Source organism: Trichosurus vulpecula, chromosome 2 (genome assembly GCF_011100635.1).
Source record: "Trichosurus vulpecula isolate mTriVul1 chromosome 2, mTriVul1.pri, whole genome shotgun sequence".
Classification (NCBI taxonomy): Eukaryota; Metazoa; Chordata; class Mammalia; order Diprotodontia; family Phalangeridae; genus Trichosurus; species Trichosurus vulpecula.
The window spans coordinates 352,688,220-352,710,958 of NC_050574.1; the positions used below are offsets into that span (position 1 = coordinate 352,688,220).

Sequence of the window (22,739 nt, forward strand, 5' to 3'; positions counted from 1 at the left end):
GACTCTCCGTGACCCAATTTGGGATAGAGGTACTGGAGTGGTTCGCCATTTTCTTCCCTCATTTTATAGATGAGAAAACTGAGGCAAATAGTGTTAAGTGACTTGCTTAGGATCACAGAGTTATTAAGTATTTGAGGTGAGATTTGAACTCAGGTTCTATTTACTCCAGGGCCAGTGCTCTGATCCACTGTGCCACCTAGCTGCCCTTCGTCACATCTACAATCTGTTCATTCGGATAAAGCTAGTAAAGCTAATCAAAGAAACAGCCCTAATTGGTCAACTAGAAGGTTCCTGCTTTGTTTCATTTGACTTCCTTGTACCCTCTCTTGACTGACGGTTAAGCAGGAAAAAGAAGAGTTACATGTGATCTCTCTCTAACATATTTGTGTTTATGTATGAAGCCCTTTCAAGAATATTTTTCCCATGCCAGTTTTCTATAAGTTTTTGTTTTCTTCTAGTTGAATAGAAGGCCTGTTGCTCCCAGGCTTTCCCAATTACGGCTTAGCTGGACATTATAAAAAATAAAATTTCCATTCACTTGTTTCCGTAGAAACCATCTTAGCTCCATCTTCTATCTGGTATAGACTGCCTTCTTTTAAAGACACACTGGCCCCTTTTCAGCTACAGCTGTTGAAAGTTACTATACTTTACTTTATGGATGACTTAAGGGAATTTTTTTTACTTTGGCACTGATTTTAAGAATATAACGTGTATTGGGCAGCTAGGTGGCTCAGTGAGTAGAGCGCTGGCCCTGGAGTCAGGAGGACCTGAGTTCAAATGCGGCCTCAGACGTTTGAGACATTTAACTAGCTGTTTGACCTTTGGCAAGTCACTTAACCCCAATTGTCCTGCCCAAAAACAAAACAAGAATATAACCTGTAATAAAATGTGAGTATACTGTATCTGTTTGTGTATTTTAGGCCCCCAGTAAAAAGTAAGGTCTTCTTGAGAATAGAGACTGTTTTCCCCCTTTATTCTTTCTATTTCTAGTACCTAGTACGTTGCTTGCTGCGTAGTAGATGTTTAATAAACGTTTGCTGAACTAAATTGCAGTGAATTAATGGCTATGTTGCCACATTTGTTGATATGTATTTCAATTAAGGAAGTAATTGGTTAAGCGCTTGCCACATGTCTGGTTATCATGCTGGGTCGCTAGAGTTACAAAGATGAAAATGAAACCATCTCTCTTCTTCAGTAGCTTATGTTCTGCCGCAAAGAAATATAATTATCATAAAACGAAGTGCTTAAATAATTTTTAACAAATAGGTGAACTGTACAACTAGATTTTTTCTTTCTTTTTTGCTTTAAGTACAAAATAGTACTCTTGTCTGGGTTTCTTCTAGTTGTTACACTATTTTAGCTTCTGTAAGTCAGATGATAAGCAATCAGCATTCCATTTTGTTTCTAACAAGAACCTCTACTTCAGCCAACTGTCTTTTATTCACTTGACTTAATCCTTTTAGAACAACTTATTTTACTCAAGTTTGTCTTGTTTTCTGAACAATCTTCTCTTTTTAGTTCCCATTCCTTCTTTTTCTAAATAGTTGGGACATAGGTTTTCATTTCTTTGTTCCCATTTAATACACTCAGGCTCAATATGGATTAATCACTCATCGTGACTCAGAAATATGACCTAAGTAGAAGAGTCTGACAAGATAACCAACATGTTAAACAAAATTAGGCCATCTTGTAGCACAGACAAGACAAATAGATTTATTAACACTACCCTTCTCTTTAATAGCCTGCTAATAAGGTAATAAGCTATAATTGAGAGAAGTTTTAAAAATTCTCTCATATCTTATTGTTCCTTAACTAAACCTACCTTTGTGTGGAGATGATACGTTAAAAATGCATGTTGCTAAACTATTGACTACACTCAGATGTACATCTCTAATAGAACAACAGTTTTCATGTAGCAAGATTGACCTTGAGTTTGGAACAAAGGTAGCAGATTCTGAACTTTGGTGAGTATGGGAAAGGAAATATGTTAAGAATTCATGCATATGGAAAAAAATCCAGGCTGGTTATTTTCAGACATGTTTTCTAAACATCTAATAAAACTCTCAAATTAAATTTGCTTTTTAATTTAAAAACTAAATATTTGTCATTTGGTCCTTTGATAGTGGGAGGGGGGCACAGAAGGGATAGGGGTGTGAAAATAAAGCCATGGTAGTTACAGTTATCAACTCCTGAAAAAGTTGGGCATCATAGCTTTGTGCTCAGATGAACTTACCAGAGGCATGTATATTTTGTTTTATATAAATACAAACAAATGAAAATATATCTCCATTATCAGAAGTAATGCTTTCACAGTAAAAATAAGTTATATTTTTGGAAATGTTTTTGTTTTTTCCCCAAATATGAAGAATTTGTATGAATTGAGAGTGTAAATGCTAGTTTTGTCTTTTCCCCCCTCTCTAAACCTTAATATAGACACCTTGAAAAAAATAAGTTTGTTTTTTATTTACATTTTTATGATGCTTAAGGTATGTCATTCCAAAATTCTGACGTTAGGTTTTTGAGATTTTATATAGCATGAATGTTGAAATGGAAAGGAAAAAAAATTTTAAAAAATCATTTTTGGAGCTGGTAAAAGTGATTTAGGCCTCTAGAGGGCTCCTACTAATATCCCTATTATATTACATAATCCTTGGCTCTTTGGTACAGAGATTTGTTAAAATTTGGGAGCCTTTGGGAAATTTTTTTTCCTCTGAAGCCCCTTTTAATACTTTCTCAATGCAAAAAAATATAGTACAGAGCCTAATAGAAAGTAGAAACCTAGTTGAATGACTTTGTGACTGATAGATCATCCTAGCTAACCATTTCTGTCTTGTTGATATAGTCTAAAGAAGGAAACCAATAATTAAATGAGTCACATTGACAATACTCCTGGCTCTGGTGTAGAAAGTTGGAGTATATTTATGGTAAAGGGGCAGGAGAAAAAAGACCTTCAAAGAACTTTCTGCTGCTGTTGTTATTACTACTTGAACTGTGATTGTAAAGACATCATTCTTGTAGAGTATTTTCATTTGACACCTCATATTAGTGATAATTCTTATCTTTTCCATGGTTTAAAAGGAAATAAGTATGAGAAAACAAGCTTATAAACCTTAAATACTCTAATTTATGTGTATTTTGCCATTTTTGAAGCAAACTTGCTGCAGATGTCATTTTGAAAACACTTGATCTTATGAGTAGGCTTAAACAGTTGGTTCCTGGCATGGAAGTCACTTTCTACAAAGTGCTTCAGGTATGTTTTATTGTTTAAGTTCGAATAGAAACATTTAATCATAATTGAATATGGGCTCCAAAATTTTTTCATTTCTATTTGCATATACACACGTCTAGGTGTGAAGTGATGAGGGCCTGTTGTGGTTGTGGCAAGTGTTAGAGATAAGGGTGTATATAGGAGAGATGTTATGAAGATAAAAGTGACAACTTGGCGGCAGATTGGATGGGGTAAGAGAGTGAGGAGTCAAAGATGACACCTAGGATTTGAGTCTGGGTGCCTGGGAGAATGGGTGTACTCTTCACAGTACTAGAGAAGTTACAGGGGAAGATGAGAGTTTTAGGGGAAAGATAGTGAGCTCAGTTTTTGGACATAATGAGTTTAAGATGTCTATGAGACATCCAGTATGAGATGCTGCAGTTGGAGATGTGAGACTAGAGGTAAGGAGAGAGGTTAGAATTGATTAAATAAATCTGGGACTCTGCTGTTTAGAGATGGTAGATGAATCCATAGGAACTGATGAGATAGTATAGTATACATGAAATAGTATAGAAGGAGAAGAGAAGATGGCCCAAGACAGAACCTTGTGGGACACCTATAATTAATGGGCATGACTTGGGTGAAGGTCCAAGGAGACTGAAAAGAAGTGATTAGTCGGTCGCTGAGCATTTAGTAAGTGTCTACTATGTGGTAAGCACTGTGCTCTGTTCTAGGAGTACAAAGAAGGGCAAAAGACAATCCCTCCCCTTGAGTTCACAATCTAATGGTTAGATGTATGAATAGAAGTAGGAGAAAACAGTGTCATGAAAACCTAAAGAAAAAAAGAGTATCAAGGAGAAGACAGTGACCTACAGTGTCAGTGGCTGCAGAGAGGTCAAGAAGAATGAATATTGAGAAAGGCCTTTAGACTTGGTGATTAAGAGATCACTGGTAATTTTGGGAGAGAGCAGTTTCAGTTGAATGAGGAGATATGCACAGAGTTAAGGAATTAGGAAGAAATGAAGTAGAGCCATTGATTGTAGATAGTTTTTTCAGGAGTTTAGCCAGAAAAGGGGCAAGAGATATAGGAAGATAGCAGGGGTGGATGGATCATGTGAGGTTTTTTTGAGGATGAGGGAGACATGTGCATGTTTGTAGACAATGGGGAAGGAGAGCACAGAAGGAGAGATTGAAGATAAGTGAGGAGTGGAGTTGAGAAAGGGGAAAATCTACTGGAGAAAACGGGATGGAGTGAAATCACTCGTAGAGGGTTTGCTTTATCAAGCAGACGAACTACCTCTTCATGTAAAATAGGGGTGAAGATAGAGGTGTCAGAACGCATCTTAGTGATGTGAGATGAGGAGAAGAGATGAAAGAGCTCTCAGCAAACAGCATCTTTTTTTTTTCAGTGAAGTATGAGGCAGGGTTCTCATCTGAGAATGTGTATGGTTGGGGGTGGGGAACCATAGGGGATTTGAGGAGGGATGAAAAGATTTGGAAAACCCACTGTCATGAGTAGAATAGCATATGATTTGGGGAGATAGAAAAGGACTGCTATGTCACAATGAGGGATCAGTTGAGATTATGTAACATAAATTTGTAGTAGACCCAGTCAGCATAGTTTTGTGATTTTGTTGAACTTCATTCAGGAGTGTGTGAGTAGGAGCCGAGGCAGGACCCAGGACCAAGAGTTGTTGGCAGGGCAAGATCTTCAGTAGGATAAGGGGGTAAGGGACTCAAAAAGAGAAGAGGACAGTGTATAGTTGAACTGGTTCACCATGGGGTCAAGATGGGGAAGCAAGGAGAATGTAGCTATGGTAGGGGTGATGTCCTGGGAAAGAAGTGAGGGGTAGAAGGATTAGAAGTAAAAGTGAGGACAAAGAATAGCTTTTAGGGTTGTGCAAGGCAGAGGGAGAGATAGAAGGACAACAGATTTTGATCACTTAAAGGAATTATAGATTTTATGAACGTGTAAGTTGTGCATTTGTGAATGTTGGCAAGATTAAGCTTATGACCATCTCTGTGTACCTGAAGTGGGTGGAGGACTTGGTCGTAGGAAATGGTTAAGTTGAGGAACTGGGAGGTCAGAGTTTTTGAGGGATTATCAATCTATCTGTTGAAGTGCCTTAGTATAAAGTTCTTTCTTTTTAAAACAATAATATACAACTTGAAAATCAGAGTTTTAAAAATATTCTATGGTCCTCCTTTAAAGTCCTATTATCATTATCTTCACTTAGCAGCCTATCAACAGCTCTCTCTCTCCCCACCTCTCTCTCCCTCTCTCCCTCCCCACCTCTCTTTCCCTCCCTCCCTCCCCACCTCTCTCCCCCTCATTCCCCCTTCTATTTTTCCCTTGTTCTTTCTTTCCCCCTCCTTCATTTTCTGGGGAAGATGTTTCCCTTCCTCTTAATTAACTTGGCTTTTACAATTTTTCTTTGTTTAGGATCAACGTTTGATTACTCCTTTAGCTTTCGCCTTAACATCAGAGAATAGGGAACAAGTACAGTGTGGACTTGGACTGCTACTGGAAGCTGCACCATTACCAGATTTCCCTGCCATAGTGTAATTGACTTATGATTCTTTGTATTACTATCAAAAAAAATTCTTTAATAACAACCTGAATTTCTTGTATATAAACTTTTGGGATAGAATCAATAAAATTACATAAAAATATGAAAGAAATACTGTAACACTTTATTAATCTAGAATAATCAAGGGGAAGGTTAATTAATTTTTTAAAAAATGAAGAGAAATCTAAGTTTTTATGATTTTTTAAGACCTAAAATGCTTAATTAGTGTTTAAGCAAAAGCCCTGATGGATCTCTTTTAGTGAAGAGACAATGGTGATATGTACTTACTTGTATACAAATAGATATCAATAGTACTTCAAAAAGTGACTTTTGAAAGCAGTTTGTTTTCTTAAGCAGGTACAATTCGTTCTGAACTTTTAACATTATTAATTTGCTTTTGTTAGCAAAGTTTTGGTTAGTACAGAAATCAACTTTGACTCACCCAGCAGCAAAGTAGCTCAAATTCTGAATTAGCAAAGTCTTAATCAATACATGTTCCTGTAATATTGTTAATGATTCTGGGAGTTTGTGTGTGTGAGTCATACATACACACATATATATGTATGTGTGTGTGTATATATATATGTATATATATGTATGTATATATGTATATATATGTATGTGTATATATATGTATATGTGTGTATATATATATGTATGTATGTATATGAGAAGCAGCATAATAATGGATAATGGATAGAGAGCTGGCCTTGGAGCCAGGAAGACCTAAGTTTAAGTCCCAAGTCTTAATTATGCTTGCTTTGTCATTCTGGTCAAGCCTTTTTTCAGTGCAGATTCTCTAAGATAGTAAATTGAAAAGAACTTAATTATATGTATTGGTTAAGTGAGTTTCCTCATCTAGGAGTTCCCTATACTAATGAAATCATAGGTCCAGTTTCTTTCTTTCTTTCTTTCTTTCTTTCTTCTGATATAGATACACATAAAGAGGTATCATGACTTATTATGGTGTAGTAGTTTAGGGTAAACCTGTTTTGAGAATTTCCTGTCTAGTCTTGATCTAATGAGCTAATTTAATATTGAAATAATACAGTAACATTTCCTGTAATAAATACGGAAAAGAACTCATAGCATCATTAATTCCTCAAAGTCTGTAGTGTGCCCTAGTGGGAAAAAAGAAACACAAACACTAAGCTTCTATAGCTGCTGTGGAGGATTCTAGCCACAGAGGAATTGCCCCCTCACCTCTGTATGGTACTGGCCAACTTATCGTGTATGTGAACTTAGATTTGTAAGTTGGGTTGTTATCATAAATTGTAAATTATCAACATAGAAAATGTTGTTGTGGGTGGGAAGGAGTTATGTTCCAGATTTGTTTGCCAAAAGAATCATCACAGAAAACATTTGCAGACTGGTATTCTACAAGGACTAGTAAGATCAGCGCTAGAATACTTTATAATCCTGTATATATATGATTAGGTTATCCTGCTTTTTGGCTTACTTTTTACATTTATTTGTTTTTCATTCAGCCTTGGTGAAAGTATTGCAGCAAATAATGCGTATAGACACCAGGACGCAGAGCATGTGCCCAAAAGAATCCATGTACAGTCAGTAACTCCAAATCTTTCAGCATCTCTACAGGGCTCAACTTCTCACCTTTCAAATGACAGCATCCCTGGTTTAAACATTCAGGAGCTAATACAGAAACTTCAGACTGGAATGGAGGTGAATGATACTTGCTGATTATCATGTGATAGAATAGAATGGCTTCATATGGAAATCTTTTGCCAGAAATTATTTTTAAAAACCTATACTAGGTGTATGTAAAAAAACAAATAAATTCTTACAATAATTGATTTCATACAAAGTAGTCTCTTATAGCAGCCATGATAGTGAGTAATGTTTGTGATCCCCACTTAAAAAAACTGGTTGACTTGTTATACATTATTTTATGCTAGATTTACAAGTAAGTTCAAATGATGTTTCTTCTTTTCTATATTAATGCTTATACAGATGAAGGATCAGATGTCTGATGTGAGAATATCTGACATAATGGATGTCTATGAAATGAAATTGTCTACATTAGCAGTGAGTAATTGCCATGTTTTATCTTGAATGATTAAGGACAGCATTTTGGTTTTGTACATGTACTACTCATATCTGTTCTTGTCTTTTATAGTCCAAAGAAAGTAGGTTACAGGATCTTTTGGAAGCAAAGGCCTTGGCCCTTGCACAGGCTGATAGACTGATTGCTCAGTACCGTTGTCAAAGAACCCAAGCTGAATCAGAAGTGAGTATATTTTGTATACGTCAATGTGATCTTGATATGAGGAAAATAAGGTAAAACAAGTTTTGCTTTTTAAGAATATGGGAAATTTTTAAGGACAAGCATATAAAGCTTATGTGCATGAAATATTTGAATAAACTATGAATTCCTAGAATGATCAAATCAAATAAAAATTGTATTTAAGTGATTTGGAGCCATTCCTTTTGAAGCCTAGAATAGATTTACTAATTTCATAAGATAGCCTTGATGACAAGTAATTCTGTTTTAACAAATTTCATTTTCAAATAGAGTTCACTTAGGAAAGCTATTTTGATATACCATGGTTTGACCTAAAGTTAATAGTACTCTACTTTTCAGGTTTTGAATTCCATTAAACTAAAAATTCTTATAGAAAAATATATTTACAATGCCCTGTCAATATAGCAGTCAGTTGCTTAATTAAAAACAATATTGTTTTGATTCTGTATTTGTGCTTTTATCCATAATGGGAGATGAAAGCTGTCTGCTGAGGAAAAGGTCTAAGAGAAAAGTCTGTATTTCTTTGTATCCCCAGAACTTTGTACCTGATTGACACTTAGCAAATCTTTCAGTTGAATTGGGAAAATAAGGGGTGGGGAAAAGAGAAAGTATAGATCTAAAAAAGTCAATAAATATTTAATGCTGAGTATGTTCACAAGGTGGTGTGCTAGGTATCAGGAAAGTACCTCTGATGATATCCTTTACATTGTGTTTCTTTTGCAACTCTTCTATTTGTGTACTTCTCCATTGCCATTGGATTGGACTAAAATTCTTATTCCTTGAAGACTGTAATATTTTAAGACTTGCAGCTCAACTTATAATCCATCTGTAGTGTCTGTCTCAGAAAGAAATACTGGTTGACTAGCTCTATGGCTTATCCATCGAGTTCACATAGTAGTCTGAACAAAAGGCATTCTTTATCCAATTGATATTTTTTTTCTGTGTGAATAATTAAGTTAAATTCTTTTGAGTGACAATATATTTCATTTAGGAGTCTCTGTAGTATTGTAGAGCTTGATGTAATCAATCAGCACAGTGTCCATCAGTTAAAAAAAGAACATCAGGAGAACTTCATTGGTATGGATTCCCTCTTATATTTGGACCCCACTAAATATCTTCTATGACCATGGCAGCATCTTTAGTGAGCATATGCCTCCCTTTTTTAAGCCATGTTTGATATTAATAATCAGAGGGTTGATGAGCAAAGCTTTCTATTATTACATCTTTAATGGATTCATATAATTTTAGTGTATGTACAAGAAACACCTTATTTTAAGAGGGCCTTTCATTTAGTGTTTTGCTCATACACATTTTCCTATTTATTGGGAAGGTATCACCGTTTTTTCAATGACTGTCTCCCATGTCTGGAATGCAGTTCCTCCTTACTTCTGCCTCATGGGAAATCTCTTCTTTCAATGTTCATCTCAAGTACCAGTTCTCCTCAGAGCCTTTCTTGATACTCCCAACTGCTAGTACCTTCCTTCCATAACTACCTTGTATTTAACTCCATGTATTTATTAGTACATATTTGATCTGTGTGTAGTTAGAGATATGCATGTTGTCTCCCCTAAAAAATGTAAGCTCTTTTACAGTATGGATTGTTTCATTTTTTTCTTCATATCTCCAGTACCTTGTAGGTGCTTAATAAATTCTGTTGACATATTAGTCAATATGTTTACATTGAAGTCACTGACTGTTAAAGGATGTGTTTATTTAATTTGGAAATGGTTATCAAATTCTTCATAGATGTTCTCTATCTCCTATATTCTATATTAATAATCATATTACTTTGTGATCTTATCAATGTGAATGTTCAGTTAGATGATTCAGATCACAGCCTGTACATGCCTGCCCATCTTCTGTGGCCTTTGCCCGTTATCCTGCCATTAGTTTACTATAGGGCATCACTTAGCATTGCAAAGATAACAGTGGAAGCCATAGGCCATCATCGCTTGGCCTTTGCTCTCACCATGTGACCACCCCATCTTTTCTTTGGTGAAATCATTATTCTAGTTCTTTGTAGTTCCTTAGTTCTTGTATATTTCAGCTTGCTTTCCTACCATAGACTTCTCCATCTCTGTCTGAATGATGCTTAGAAGTCTTACATTACTTGCTGTAAAATAACACTGATAGGCTATTGATATTAAAAAGATGACCTTTAAAATTTATTTTAGAGGGAAGAGTATAGGATCATTAAAGAAGCTTTGCAGTCTTCCAAAAGCAATCTTGGACCTCTTTCATTGTATATGTGTAGTGGCTCATGATTTGTATAGAAGACATTCTTCATCCATTTGGTTTTTCCTTGTATGTGGTTACATCAGAATCTTTTTAATAGTTATAGATCTCATCCAGGAGACTCTGCAGTGTTTTGAGGATTGATGCAACCAGTATGATGTCATTCACAGATCGTATCTAGAGGATCTTACCCTATATACAAAGAATCCTTCTCCAACTTGGACTCTGTGCCAGATACCCTCCATGACTGTGTGGACACATTTATCCAGCGTACAATGCCCCTATTTTATATCTCACCTGATGTCAAGAAATAGTAAGCGTCATGAGATTTTGTATTCACAATCAAACTACAGGCACTTACTAAATGCCTACTATGTGCCAGGTACCGTAATGCAAATTAAATTAATGAAACAATACTTACTTGTAAAGTGCTTATGTTCTAGCAGGGGAAATGACACGGACATATATACTGAAAAAATGTAAAGAGAATAAATATAAGATAGTTAGGAACAGGGTAGTTTGAGATCAGGAAAGACTTCACATAGAAAGTGATGATTCAGCTGTGTCTTGGGGGAAGGGAGGGATTCTGTGAAGTGGAGGTGATGTGACAAGTGCATTCTAGACACTGTAGTCATTTGCATGGTGATAAAAATGTAGTTGACTATGGAATACCACTTGCAGAAGGCTGCCTGTTTCCTAATACCCTCATCAAGGATTCCTTAGAGGTTTTTATGTTATCTTACAAAAAAATTTTATATAGATGGGAAAGTTAGGTATGTAGGTCATTAGTTGTGGATGTTCTCTCTGTCCACCTCCCCCTCTCCCCCTTTTGTGTGTGGCGTGTATTAATAGGGTCTGAGTTTTTTTTCCCATGCCTTCGCTATCTTTCCTTCCTTATATAAATGCTTTGGAATTAATCCTTCAACAGTCACACAATTATATCCTGTTTAATTCCCTGCGTACATTTGTTATAATTCAGTAGCTTTCCACACATTTGTCCTCTTTAGTTACGTTGCTATTTCTTCTCTGTGCTCATTTAGAATTATGTTAGAGTCCAGGTGTGGTGGCTCCACTTTCCTAGTGGGGAAAAGTTGAACTCTAGATTGAACTCTAGAGTTCTGTCTGAGCTGCAGTGGGCTAAGTCAATTGGGTGTCTGCACTAAGTCCAGCACCAACATAGTGAACCCCAGGGAGCAGGGTAGGCTAAGGAGTGGTGAGCCAGGTCAGAAATGAAGCCAGTCAGAGCTCCTGTGCTGATTAACTGTGGGGTCAGGCCTGTGAGTGGCTGGTGCATTTCTAGCCTGGGTCAGATAAGGTGAGCCATTCTCCAGAAAATTTTACGTATCTTTACCATTTCTGTCTTCCTTCCAGTTTCATCTTAAATCCCCTCAAGATGGCTTTGAATGAATAGTCTCTTTCCAAGCTTCCTTTAACCTGCTTCTCTCTTTTTTTTTATGAGGTAGTATTGGTCATAATCTATCATTTTCTGCAAAGCAAATCACATTATAATAAATGTTATAAAACAATCTCTGTAGAGCAAAAATATTTCCTGTCTTTAGTTGATGGCCAACTGATTCCATATATACAGTTACACCACAGTAAAGTATTTGGAATTCTCTGTAATGGAATTTGGCCTGACAAGTGATAGTGTTGTACAACGCTAGGTATAATGAATCTTTGTTCTAATTGTTCTTTGGATTTGCTTCTTGCTGTTTTCAAACCAATATCTCAACTTTGTTTTTGTTTCCTTTAGTGCTGAACTGAGCGATTCACTAAGGAATGAGATTTTTCATTTCCTAATTCAGATAGCACTAGTCTTCATAAGAAAGATGTTCTGCAAAATATGTTACCATGTACTTCTCTATTTTCTTCTGGAAGAATCAAGACTTTATCTAGATTCATTTTTGCTTTTAATGGTGTATTAAACTTAGAACATTGAAAAATATTGAAGTTATGCTGAAGTTGAAAACTTGTCCCTTTTAATAAATACTTGTTGATTTGATTTTTTTTCCTATTCAGATAATTTGTTTTATAGTCTTGTTTCAATCATACAAATTTATCCATCCTGGATTTATCTTGCATGTTACTAAGTATCTCCTATTTCACCCACCTTACAAGCAAAGCAGCTTATAAGAATAGTACACGAGATACTAGGTCTGTGAAATAAAATTGTAGCAGAGGTTCTTAACCTGGGTCCATAAACTTTTGGGAAAATTTGATAAATATATGTAAATATAATTGATTTTCTTTATAATCCTATGTGTATATTGTTTTATGCATTCAAAATCATTGAGAAAGGGATGCAAAAAACAACAGGTTAGAAACCCCTTAGATGAAAGCATAAGGGTTTTTATTTTGTTTTGTTGTGTTATTATTTGTTTGATTTGTTTTTTGAATCTGGGAATAATAACTATTACCAGATCTAAAAACAATCATTCTAACTACTATTCTTACTTTATTATTTCCTCTCATAGACACTTTAAACTTTTTAAAATGGAAAATTATTTTTTCCCCTCTTATCCTTATGCTAACTTAACTTTATATAGTGGCCTAGCCCTCATGTTGATTGTAGACTGTTTCACAATCTTATACTTGTGTTGAATACTTTGGTAGGAAAAGACTTCTTTAAATATAAGATTTATGTAAAGTTTTTTTCTTTAAATGTTTAGTTTTAGAGACTAAGTTCCGTCCCTTTACTGTACTAAAATATAGAAACCAACTGCTGTCTTTGCTATTCACTGTCTGGGTCAAAAGGTATTTTTAGAAAATAAAGTCAGAGAGACCAGTGAAGCAGACTTACACAAAAAGGGGCTTGAATGAGTCAGAATTGCATATCATTTTTTCCATATCAATTGGAATTTAAGTGCCTCAATTTTTGTACTCCTTAATTGGAGCTTATTTTGAGAAATGTCAGCAGAATTATTCTCTCATCCCCAGTCAAAAAAAAAGCCAAACAAAAACAGACACTGATGCCTATTAGCGATGGAAAAGAAAAATTTGAGTACCATTTTCGGATCATATTCCACCTTTTCTTATGCCCAGGGCCTTTGCCCTTGGTGATCTTGTTTACCTTTTTATGAAAGGATTTGAAATTCCCAAACATAGGAAAGAGAGTTGTTAAATGGAGGAGCCCAGGCTCCACAGAGTGAATAGTGTGGTGTGGATAACTAGTTTATTTTTAAATAAATGTAGCTGTTTCCAAATAGAAACTGAACATCTTTTGGTTTGACTGCATTGTCCCTTTGCCAAATGTCATAATATTCAGCTAGTTTTGTAAATAATTATCTAATGGTTTTCTGCTTTAAGTTACTTATGGATATACTATCAAGAAGATCATCAAACAATATCGTTTTAGATCAACTATTTAAAAATGTCCCTCCTCCAGATTCTCTAAGCAGTGTAGCGTCTACTGAGATTTGATTTATATGTGAAGATTTTTGAGAAGTTCATCCTGATCATTGTGACAAAAACTATGGAGAAGTTTTTTTTAAGTATTTAATTTAAGATATCAAATCTCATTTCGGAAGAAAGATTTCAGATTTATCAGAAGTCACTAAGCAATGTATGACAGCCTGGATTTGGCATATAATTCCATGAAGTAAATTAAAAAAATTTAAATCACAAAAATATATGTTTTGAATCAGTGGGGGTGAATCACCCTAACACATGGCAATGTAATAATTTGAATTCCTGTGTTTTGTTTCAAGGCGAGGACCCTTGCTTCTATGTTGAGAGAAGTTGAGCGAAAAAATGAAGAGCTTGGAATGTTACTGAAATCACAACAGATTGAATCAGAACGGGTCCAGAGTGATATAGAGCATCTCTTTCAACATAATAGGAAGTTGCAAACTGTGGCTGAAGAACATGAAGTGCTGAAAAAGTCCTATATGGAACTTATTCAGAGGTTTAACAAAATATTTTTGTGTAACATCAATATCTTACATTTAAAATGTAGGCAGACCTAATTTACAAATAGGCTGTGTTTCTAACATTCATTTATATGTCAGTTAATTGAAACTCGGAATACATTTTCCCAAAGAAACAATGTTATTAATGGTAGTTAGATTCCTAAATCAGCCCACAGAAGCCTTTTTAGTTTGTAGTGTATATGGTATATAGCACTTTGTAGCACTTTTGGAGATATTCAAAGACATAATGACTGATGACTTGGGATGTTTTAGAGGGAAGTCATCCATTAGGCAAAGGAGTAACATGCTGTCATTCTAAAACCTAACCACTATGTGCAACCTATGTTTCTATGGGAAAATTTATTCTGAAATCAAAACTGAAATGGAACATCTCCCAATTCCTGAAATGGGAGTAGGGACTACCACTGCCTCAATTTCTGCTAGGCAGTGGGAGTAAGTAATGGTGCTAAATGAGCCTGGCATGAAAGCTTTACTGAGACGTGAGAGGAGTGTTTGAAAATCCCCTCTGGACTAGCCTTGGGATAAAGCGAGAACAAGATTGAGAAGGTGATCCTAATCCCCAAATATCAGTCAGACCACTTGACTCGATCAGCCATACCCAGTTAGGATAATTGTTCATGTATTAAACGTATACACAAATTGGAGACTACTGCTGACATCACATTTGTTTTCTAAAAAGCTAATCTCACTTCACTGTTAATACTCAAACCTGGTGTCCGTTTGCAACATTCTGTAAATTCTGTGGCATAGAAGTGACCAAGACCTTTAACTGTGCATCTTGAGATGTCCCTATCAGCCCATTAAATCTGGAAGACTTAAGTTGGACAGGATTTAGTATAGTTCATGATCATAAATAAAAGTCCGTTAAGATACTTTATAAAAGCACTGCAGTTCTTTTCCAATATACATAAGCATTATCTTGACATACAAAGCAACCTACTTTACATTTCATGGCAAGCTCCTTTATGTCCTTTGAAAGAAGCCCCACTTAGCTCAACATTCACAGAGATCATCTTGTAGTAGTTGTATGGGGAGCTGTTTTGCCTAAGGTCATTGGCAAAGGTAAGGCCAAATACAAATCTCATTTCCAGTTAGTCTTGTCATTCTTCTTTGTGGCTTGATATTATTCTTAGTCATAATAATAATGATAGCCAGTGTTTATGTAGCAACTACTATGTGCCAGACACTGTGCTAAGCACTTTATAGATATTTTCTCATTTGATCCTCACAACAACCCTGGGAGGTAAGTGCTTTTATTATCCTCATTTTACAGATGAGGAAACTGAGGGAAATAGGTCAAGTGACTTGTCCAGGGGTCACACAGCTTGGAAGTTTCTGAGGCTGAATTTGAACTTGTGTCTGCCTGAGTCTAGGCTATCATTATTATTATGACTAGCCCCACGTAGCTCAACATTCACAGAGATCATCTTGTAGTAGTTGTATGGGGATACTAATGAGAGTACTCTCTCTGCTCTGCTACCAGTTGCCTCTAATTTTATGGCCTTTGTTTTTCACAGTGAAAACTTTGGATCGTAACTTTAGATCTCATCTAGTATGACCTTGTTTTATAGATGAGAACGCAGACCTGGAGAGGTTAAGTGACTTGCCCTGGTAGTTATTGATAGAGCCAGAAATTAAATCCAGGTTCTGACTTTAAATCCACTACTCATTCTACTGTGTTATTCTGCCTGGAGGTTGAGTCATTCTAAATTATTTTGGAGATTGGGGTAGAAGGGTAGGTAGGGGTGTTATGAGTAGGGAAAGATCTCATGAATTATCCTTTCTATACACACTGACTTTTAGCTTAGTGGTATTTTCTTAGCTGTCTTTCCTCTTCCTCGGGGAGATAGATTAGGTCTTATTCAACTATGGACAATAGATTTGTTTATTTTTGTGAGAAGCACTTAAATAAGAAATAGGAGTCAGGTTTTATTTTTAAACAGGGAATCACTAAGGAGAAAAGAGTTAACATTTCTTGTAGGCTGCTAGATGTTTTTGCCTTTTGTTTCTGAGCCATCTTCAGCCCCCAAATCATTCAGTCAGAAACCTCTGGTGTCCCTTTGGTGACCATAAGTTCTCTACATTGGTCTTCGCTGGTTGTCTAGGGTAACGAAGCAGCCCCTCCCATTCCTTTTTTTAATTGCCACTGCCCCAACTAACTCAGCTGTATTATAGTCTGAAATCTCTGTAAAAACTGATTATAATCTTTTATAGTCCAAGTTTTGTCTGTCCACAGCTCCCTAACCCTGCAAACACTCATTGAAGCAGTCATGTGCTTAATTATTAGCCAAGATTAGGTGGAAAATGTTTGAATCATATCTTTTTTATAATTTTAAATACTTTTAAAAATACTTTTTTTGGTGTGTGTGTGTGTATGTGTGTATGTATGTGTATTCTAACCCATTATTTCATTGGGAGGGTTAAGTAACTTGCCTAGAGTTCTATTGTCAGTATTTATCAAGGGAACTTGAACTCATTTTTTCCTGACTTTTGGTGGCATTTTTGTGGCCATGGTATTTCTCTTAAAAGAACTTAAACTATTAACAATCTTAATATGCACTTGTGTTGGCATTTTTAATTAGCAAGAACTAATATTTATTTTGAAACTTGAAATGTTAGCATTATATTTTAAATCATACGTATAGAAATTATAACTGGGCAGGATTTATGTGAATAACAAGGAAATTTGGAGCAGAATAGGGAACAAGAAGTGTGTGGTGACAATGTGATATTTCTGGAAAAGTATTTTCCTCCATCTCTATAACATCACCTTTATCCAAAAGATGAGCATTAAGCATGTCTCCTATTTTTAGTCAAGGAGATCCAAAAATTTGTCTCTAAAAGCTATCAGTGTTTCCTCCTGGATATGGAGGGTGAAAAAAGAAGTGAAGTTGAAGTGAAAATGTCTCTAGGAGGTGATTCAATATCTGACATTAACTCATGGAAGGGAAAGCTTTAGGTCCTTCAAGTAGTTTTCCATAACTAAGGATAAGTTATCTTCTGTTTATTGCCTTGCAGACAAAAAAAAAATAGAAAAATTAGAGTAGGAGCCATATAATTTTTTAATCCTAAACTTTACTAGTAACTAAAGGCAGTAGTAGTAGTTACCATTTGCAATATAATTTTGGAATAACTTCAGTTTTTTTAAAAGCCTCAACTTTCAGGGAAAACAAAATCAACTTGGTTTTGTGACATGAACATTTTTTTTCTCCTTGAAAATCTATATATGTCCTTGGTGGAAATGAGTTTCTATAATGATTATGCCTATACCTACCATGTTTCCCAACATACCCTATCCTGGACAGTTTTATAAAAGGAACCAAAGTTTATCCATTTTGCTGTCATTTAAAATTGAAGTTCTCTGTTGCTGTGAATGTGGCACATGCTCAATCAAATTTTTCCCACTTGTCTCTGTGTACTTTGGCTAGAAAACTGTAAGTAGGAGGAATGTTATGCTTTGTGATCTCTGTGATTTCAGCCCATCTTTTTTCTCTTTTCAGGAGTGAAGCTTTTGAAAGGAAGAGTAAAGATTTACAGGTCACATGCGATTCTCTAAACAAACAAATTGAGACAGTGAAAAAATTGAATGAATCACTCAAGCAACAAAATGACAAGTAAATTTAATAGTTTTAAAAAAATCCTTATAGAGTTACTCTCTTTTAAAAAGTTGTTTATTTTTAAAGAAGTGATGTTATTTTTGTTTATTGCAATTACTTGTTTTTAAACACCAAAATTGGTAGATAAACTGCTACAATTATGATCTCAGGTAAATGTTCTTTCTCTAAGGACTTTACCTTAAATATTTAATTGAAAAGAAGTACCTTAAATAGGAAATCATTGACTATTAGAGAATTTTTTAATACTTTTTTTTAAAATTTCAGAACGATTGCTCAGTTAATGGAAACAGAAGAGCAAAGGAAAGAAATACAGAATCAGCTAGTGGAGAGAGAATGTGTAATAGCAAGTAAGTTTTTATTATATAAACATGGTACTATTTAAATTCAGAAAGAATTCATAAGTCAATACAAATGTTTCTGTAGTCTGTTGTCAAGTCAAAAAAATTTAGCCATTACTTGTGCTGGGTTTCCCCCGCCCCACCCCCCAAATAAAGTCAGGAATTATTTTATTCTATTTTTCTCTTAGTTTCCAGTTTTGTCATTGACTTTCCATTAATCTTAAGTTGCATTCCATATGATTTCTTAAGTGTGCCTTTGTGCAGTATGACAGGATATTAACAATTGATTGAGGTCTGCGAGTGCAAATGTTACATTCTGTGAATGTAGGAAAAAAATCTAGTACTCTGCATAGATATTCACTCATATTTACATACATATATATAAGATGTCTTTGACAAACTTGAAATAAGAAAGATACATATATACACACACATATATTCATATTCAAGTACAGTTATATCTACAAATGTTTGGAAGGAGATTCAAACTGGTAGTTGAAGTTCTCCCTCTTCATGCAAGGTCTCCATGTGCTTAATAGTGTTCAGAGGCAAAGACAAAATTCCAGAGTCAAGATTAAGCAAGAGTACAGAGTTATAGGTAACAACCTTTGCTTTGTCAGACAGAACAACAGTGAATTAAAGTATCTGGGCCTCCTTAAGAATAATTTTTTAAAATTCATTAAATCTGATCTAGAGTAGGGAAAAGAGGACTGACCTTAAGGATAAGTGAAAGATTTTTGCTTATGTCTGGTCAGTACCCTCATTTTCTACTTTGGGACATGAAAGTTTTTTTTTTTCCCTGAACTGGTATTTAAGCTGAAGCTTGAAATGTATGCATTTACTTAGTTCTATTTAGAAAAGAGGCAAGGCTTTAAAAAGGATATTTTAAAAGATTTCAGGCTAGAACAGTGTCTGATAAGTGATCAAGTACTGATAAGGTTTATTTCGATCAGATGAGTCAAAAGTATCCCAACAGGATAGTGAGAAAATGTGATTGCCTTATGTGTCTAAAAAAGGAAGTGGGGTTTTGAAGTGGTCGTAGTATGCTTTCACAGGAGTTATGGGGAGAAAATGCTTACTTTGTTATCTTTAGCAGAAAGTAACAGCAGGTGGCAGTACTAGGTAACTTTTAGTTAAACTACATAATTGTGTAAATCTGTCACAGAAAGAGCAGGCAATAAACACTGAGCAATATAGGATCTAGAATTGGAAAGAGACTTTACAAAATCATTTGTTCACATCTCCTCACTTTATAGATGAGGAAACCTCACCTAATAGGTTACGTGACCCACCCAAGCTGGTACAGGTAATAAATAGCAGTACAGACTCAAATTTGAGTTGTCTGACAGCAGATCTACTGCTCACGCATTGCTTGCCCAATTTCCTTACCCTTGAAATGTCATTACCTATCTTAAACTCCTTTCTGAAATTGTCTTTTCTTCTCTCTCCCATAATTCCCTTCACCCCTAGCTTCCTACATCAAAATGTTTGAAGAATTGCCCTCATGTCATATCTTGACTGTGCTTTGTGTGAAGGGAGGTGGGAAGAGGTGTAGCATTAACAGTGAAGTTTGGATCTGGGAGACTGGGAAGTGACCACTGTAACCTCAAGGAGAAAGTCCAGAACCAAGCTAGTCTGCACAGTCAAAAATCAAGTGACTAAAACTTAGGCCATATTTTAGTTTGTGTACAGCACATCCATTGGTTAATCATGGAAGTTGAATTTCAGCTCTGTTTTTCAACAATTACTAGACTAGGTTGAATTGTTGTAGATAAGTAAAGCTGTTTTTTAAATCGAAGCCTTAATAGTTGAAGGGTCCACGCTTTATGGCTGGGAATGATGAATATGCTAGTTTATTCTGCTTTCAGGCTCCAAAAACCAGCTCTAAACTTTCTCCATAGGATCACATTTGATCATCCTCATTCTATAGTATTAACCTTCTTAAGCCAGGCTTTTCCTTTTAGCTTTCTCTTCTTAAACATTTATAACAGGTAGACATATGCATCCATGTTTGGTAAGCCCATAATCACTTTTAATCTACATCATGATGATATCAGTGTTGAGAAGTTTGGACATAAAACAGATTCATTTTTTTTCTGCAAATTTTTCTAAAGACTTACAACAAAAAACAAAAGCCTACGAGGACAATCTGAGAATTCTGCAAAAAGAAAGAGAAGATAGGGAAGAAACTATTGAAATTCTGAGAAAAGAATTAAATAGAACGGAGCAGGCAAGAAAAGAATTAAGCATTAAGGTAAGAATTTATTAGTTATCATTTGCAGTCACTGGAGAAAAACTAGCGTGAAGTAAGGGAACTTCGTTGAGCCATTATCATATTTCTTTAGTAATTTGATTCTAGAAAGTGATAAAATCTTGAAATAGTTGGAATTTGCAAAGAAAATTATTTCATACAAGAAAATCCTTTATAATATTATTAAATAAACACCTTTAATTTTTCAGTAAAGCATGATATTTATAATTATTTTATGTTGTGCCATTTGCTTGACTAAAGCTGGCTCTCTGAATCATCAAGTTAGAGGAAATAATATGAGGGAAGAAGATGCAAGAAGGGTTGAGAGGCAGTTGACCACTTAGGAAAGCCCCGCTGTTATTTTGGCTCCATCTGTCACTGCCACTCCTTGATGAGTAAGGGGCACATTGATGTGTGTACCTTGGAAGATAGCACATAGTGAAATGGTGAAAAATTAAATTCATATACAAGTAACTTCAGCTGATAACATTGTGTTATATGGTTCTCTTACTCTAATTGTATGTGTGTTAAAAGAAATTAAGTTGTTATGACTCAAAACACATGACTTGCTGACTCCTTATATTACCACTTATGTAAAAAGAGGTGATACCTGCAGCCTGAAGCTCTCTAACATCGCTGCCCCACTAGAGAGTAGGCTTTTGGCCTGCCCGCTGCCCCAGGCCCAGCCAGGCCAGAGCCCTATTTCAGCTACTGCTGCCATGTTTGAATATAGCAGAAGAGCAAAGGTAAAATATTCAAGGTCACATTTGTAGTCACAGGGTTTTTTGGGTACTGCTTCAGTTCTACTGTATTCAATACACATAGCATGTATTCATTTACACTTTGCAACAAAATTTTATTTGTCTAGTATTGCCAGTGTATGACAGGTTCGAGCTTTCGTGCCAATACAATAAAAAGGTTGATCATACATTAAAATTGCTATTATACAAACAAAATACAGAGCTAGCATTTAATTAGCACATCCAGGTTTGCAAAACACTTTACAATATTACCTCATTTGATCCTTATGACAACCCTGGGAGGTAGGTGTACTTATTGTCTCCATTTTGCAGATGAGGGAATTGAAGCAGGCTAACTTAAATGACTTTCCCAGGGTCACACAGCTAGTAAGTTTCTGAGGCTGGACTTGAACTCAGGTCTTCCTCATTCCAGGGCTGGTGCTGTCTACATTACAATCCAGCTTCCCTTATGTTATGGAGCCTGTCATTCTTCTATGTTCAGGCAGGTATGGTCATTCTAACATATCCATTGGGAAAAAGCACACTAAGCTGTATTTCTGTTCATCCTATAGGCTTCTTCCCTGGAGGTTCAAAAGGCACAACTGGAAAATCGGTTGGAAGAGAGAGAGACTCTGGTAAAACAGCAGCAAGAGGAGCTGAACAAGCACTCTCACATGATAGCGATGATCCACAGCTTGAGTGGTGGAAAATTGAATCCAGAGACAGTGAACCTCAGCCTCTAGCACCCTGGCCGAAGGCTTGTGGTCTCAACGGGGTGTGTGTGTGTGTGTGCGCGCGCGCGCGCGCGTGTGTGTGTGTGTGTGTATTTATCTCTTGCCCCCCCCCCAAAAAAAAAAGTCAGTGATGACTTTAAAATGACAACGAAAATTAACTTTTCAGTCTAGTAAAGAATCTGATATAATCCATGTGTATAATGTTTGAGCTTTTGAGTGGAACAAATTAAAACACTTCTTCGATGATTTTATTCTGACCAAACTGAGAGGCATCATGGCATAGTGGATAGAGGACTGGCCTTGGAGTTGGGAAGACCGAGTTCAAGTCCTGCTTTTGACACATATTAGCTGTATGACCTTGGGCAAGTTATCTAACCTCTCAATGCCCTCTTCTAGATGTCAGAATGACTTATAAATAGGTTGCTAATCTACAGCAGATTTCCACTGATGAAATTACAGTCTGGAGTAAAAAAGAAAAAAAATGGTTTACTTTATGGATGCAGTAACTGCTGTTTTGACTCTACTTACATTTTCTTCCTTTTCTCCATTTTAAAATGCATTGCTCTAAATGCAATTTAAATGCATATCTTTATCTCTAGTCAAGGTATATAAATTTAAAATATCTTAGAATTTTAACCAAATCAAATGCATTTGAACAGCTCATAAATTATAACATGTTAGCCTAGTAATGGCTATTTTAAGATATAAGGAATATGTATACATATGTACAAACATACCTATATGTATGTATATTCAAGCATACATATATGTACAGTTTTTAAGCTTACATGGCATTGATATCTTACAGTAAGGTATTTTGAAAAATATTCTATATATGTATGCTGTGTTCTTGG

At 35.6% G+C, this 22,739-nt stretch overlaps 1 protein-coding gene across 1 annotated transcript in view; it reads left to right on the forward strand.

The window, feature by feature from the left end:
* Window positions 1-21,899, forward strand: part of CIP2A (cellular inhibitor of PP2A) — a 45,822-nt gene extending 23,923 nt beyond the window's left edge. The window contains exons 11-21 of the mRNA XM_036746019.1: window positions 1,823-1,964; window positions 3,151-3,250; window positions 5,652-5,770; window positions 7,266-7,461; window positions 7,750-7,824; window positions 7,916-8,026; window positions 13,984-14,180; window positions 17,706-17,819; window positions 18,087-18,169; window positions 20,275-20,414; window positions 21,724-21,899. Of these exons, the coding sequence (XP_036601914.1) occupies window positions 1,823-1,964; window positions 3,151-3,250; window positions 5,652-5,770; window positions 7,266-7,461; window positions 7,750-7,824; window positions 7,916-8,026; window positions 13,984-14,180; window positions 17,706-17,819; window positions 18,087-18,169; window positions 20,275-20,414; window positions 21,724-21,894 (1,448 nt within the window). The 3' untranslated portion in view covers window positions 21,895-21,899. The remainder of the gene's footprint in view (window positions 1-1,822; window positions 1,965-3,150; window positions 3,251-5,651; window positions 5,771-7,265; window positions 7,462-7,749; window positions 7,825-7,915; window positions 8,027-13,983; window positions 14,181-17,705; window positions 17,820-18,086; window positions 18,170-20,274; window positions 20,415-21,723) is intronic.
* The last annotated feature ends 840 nt before the right edge of the window (window positions 21,900-22,739 follow it).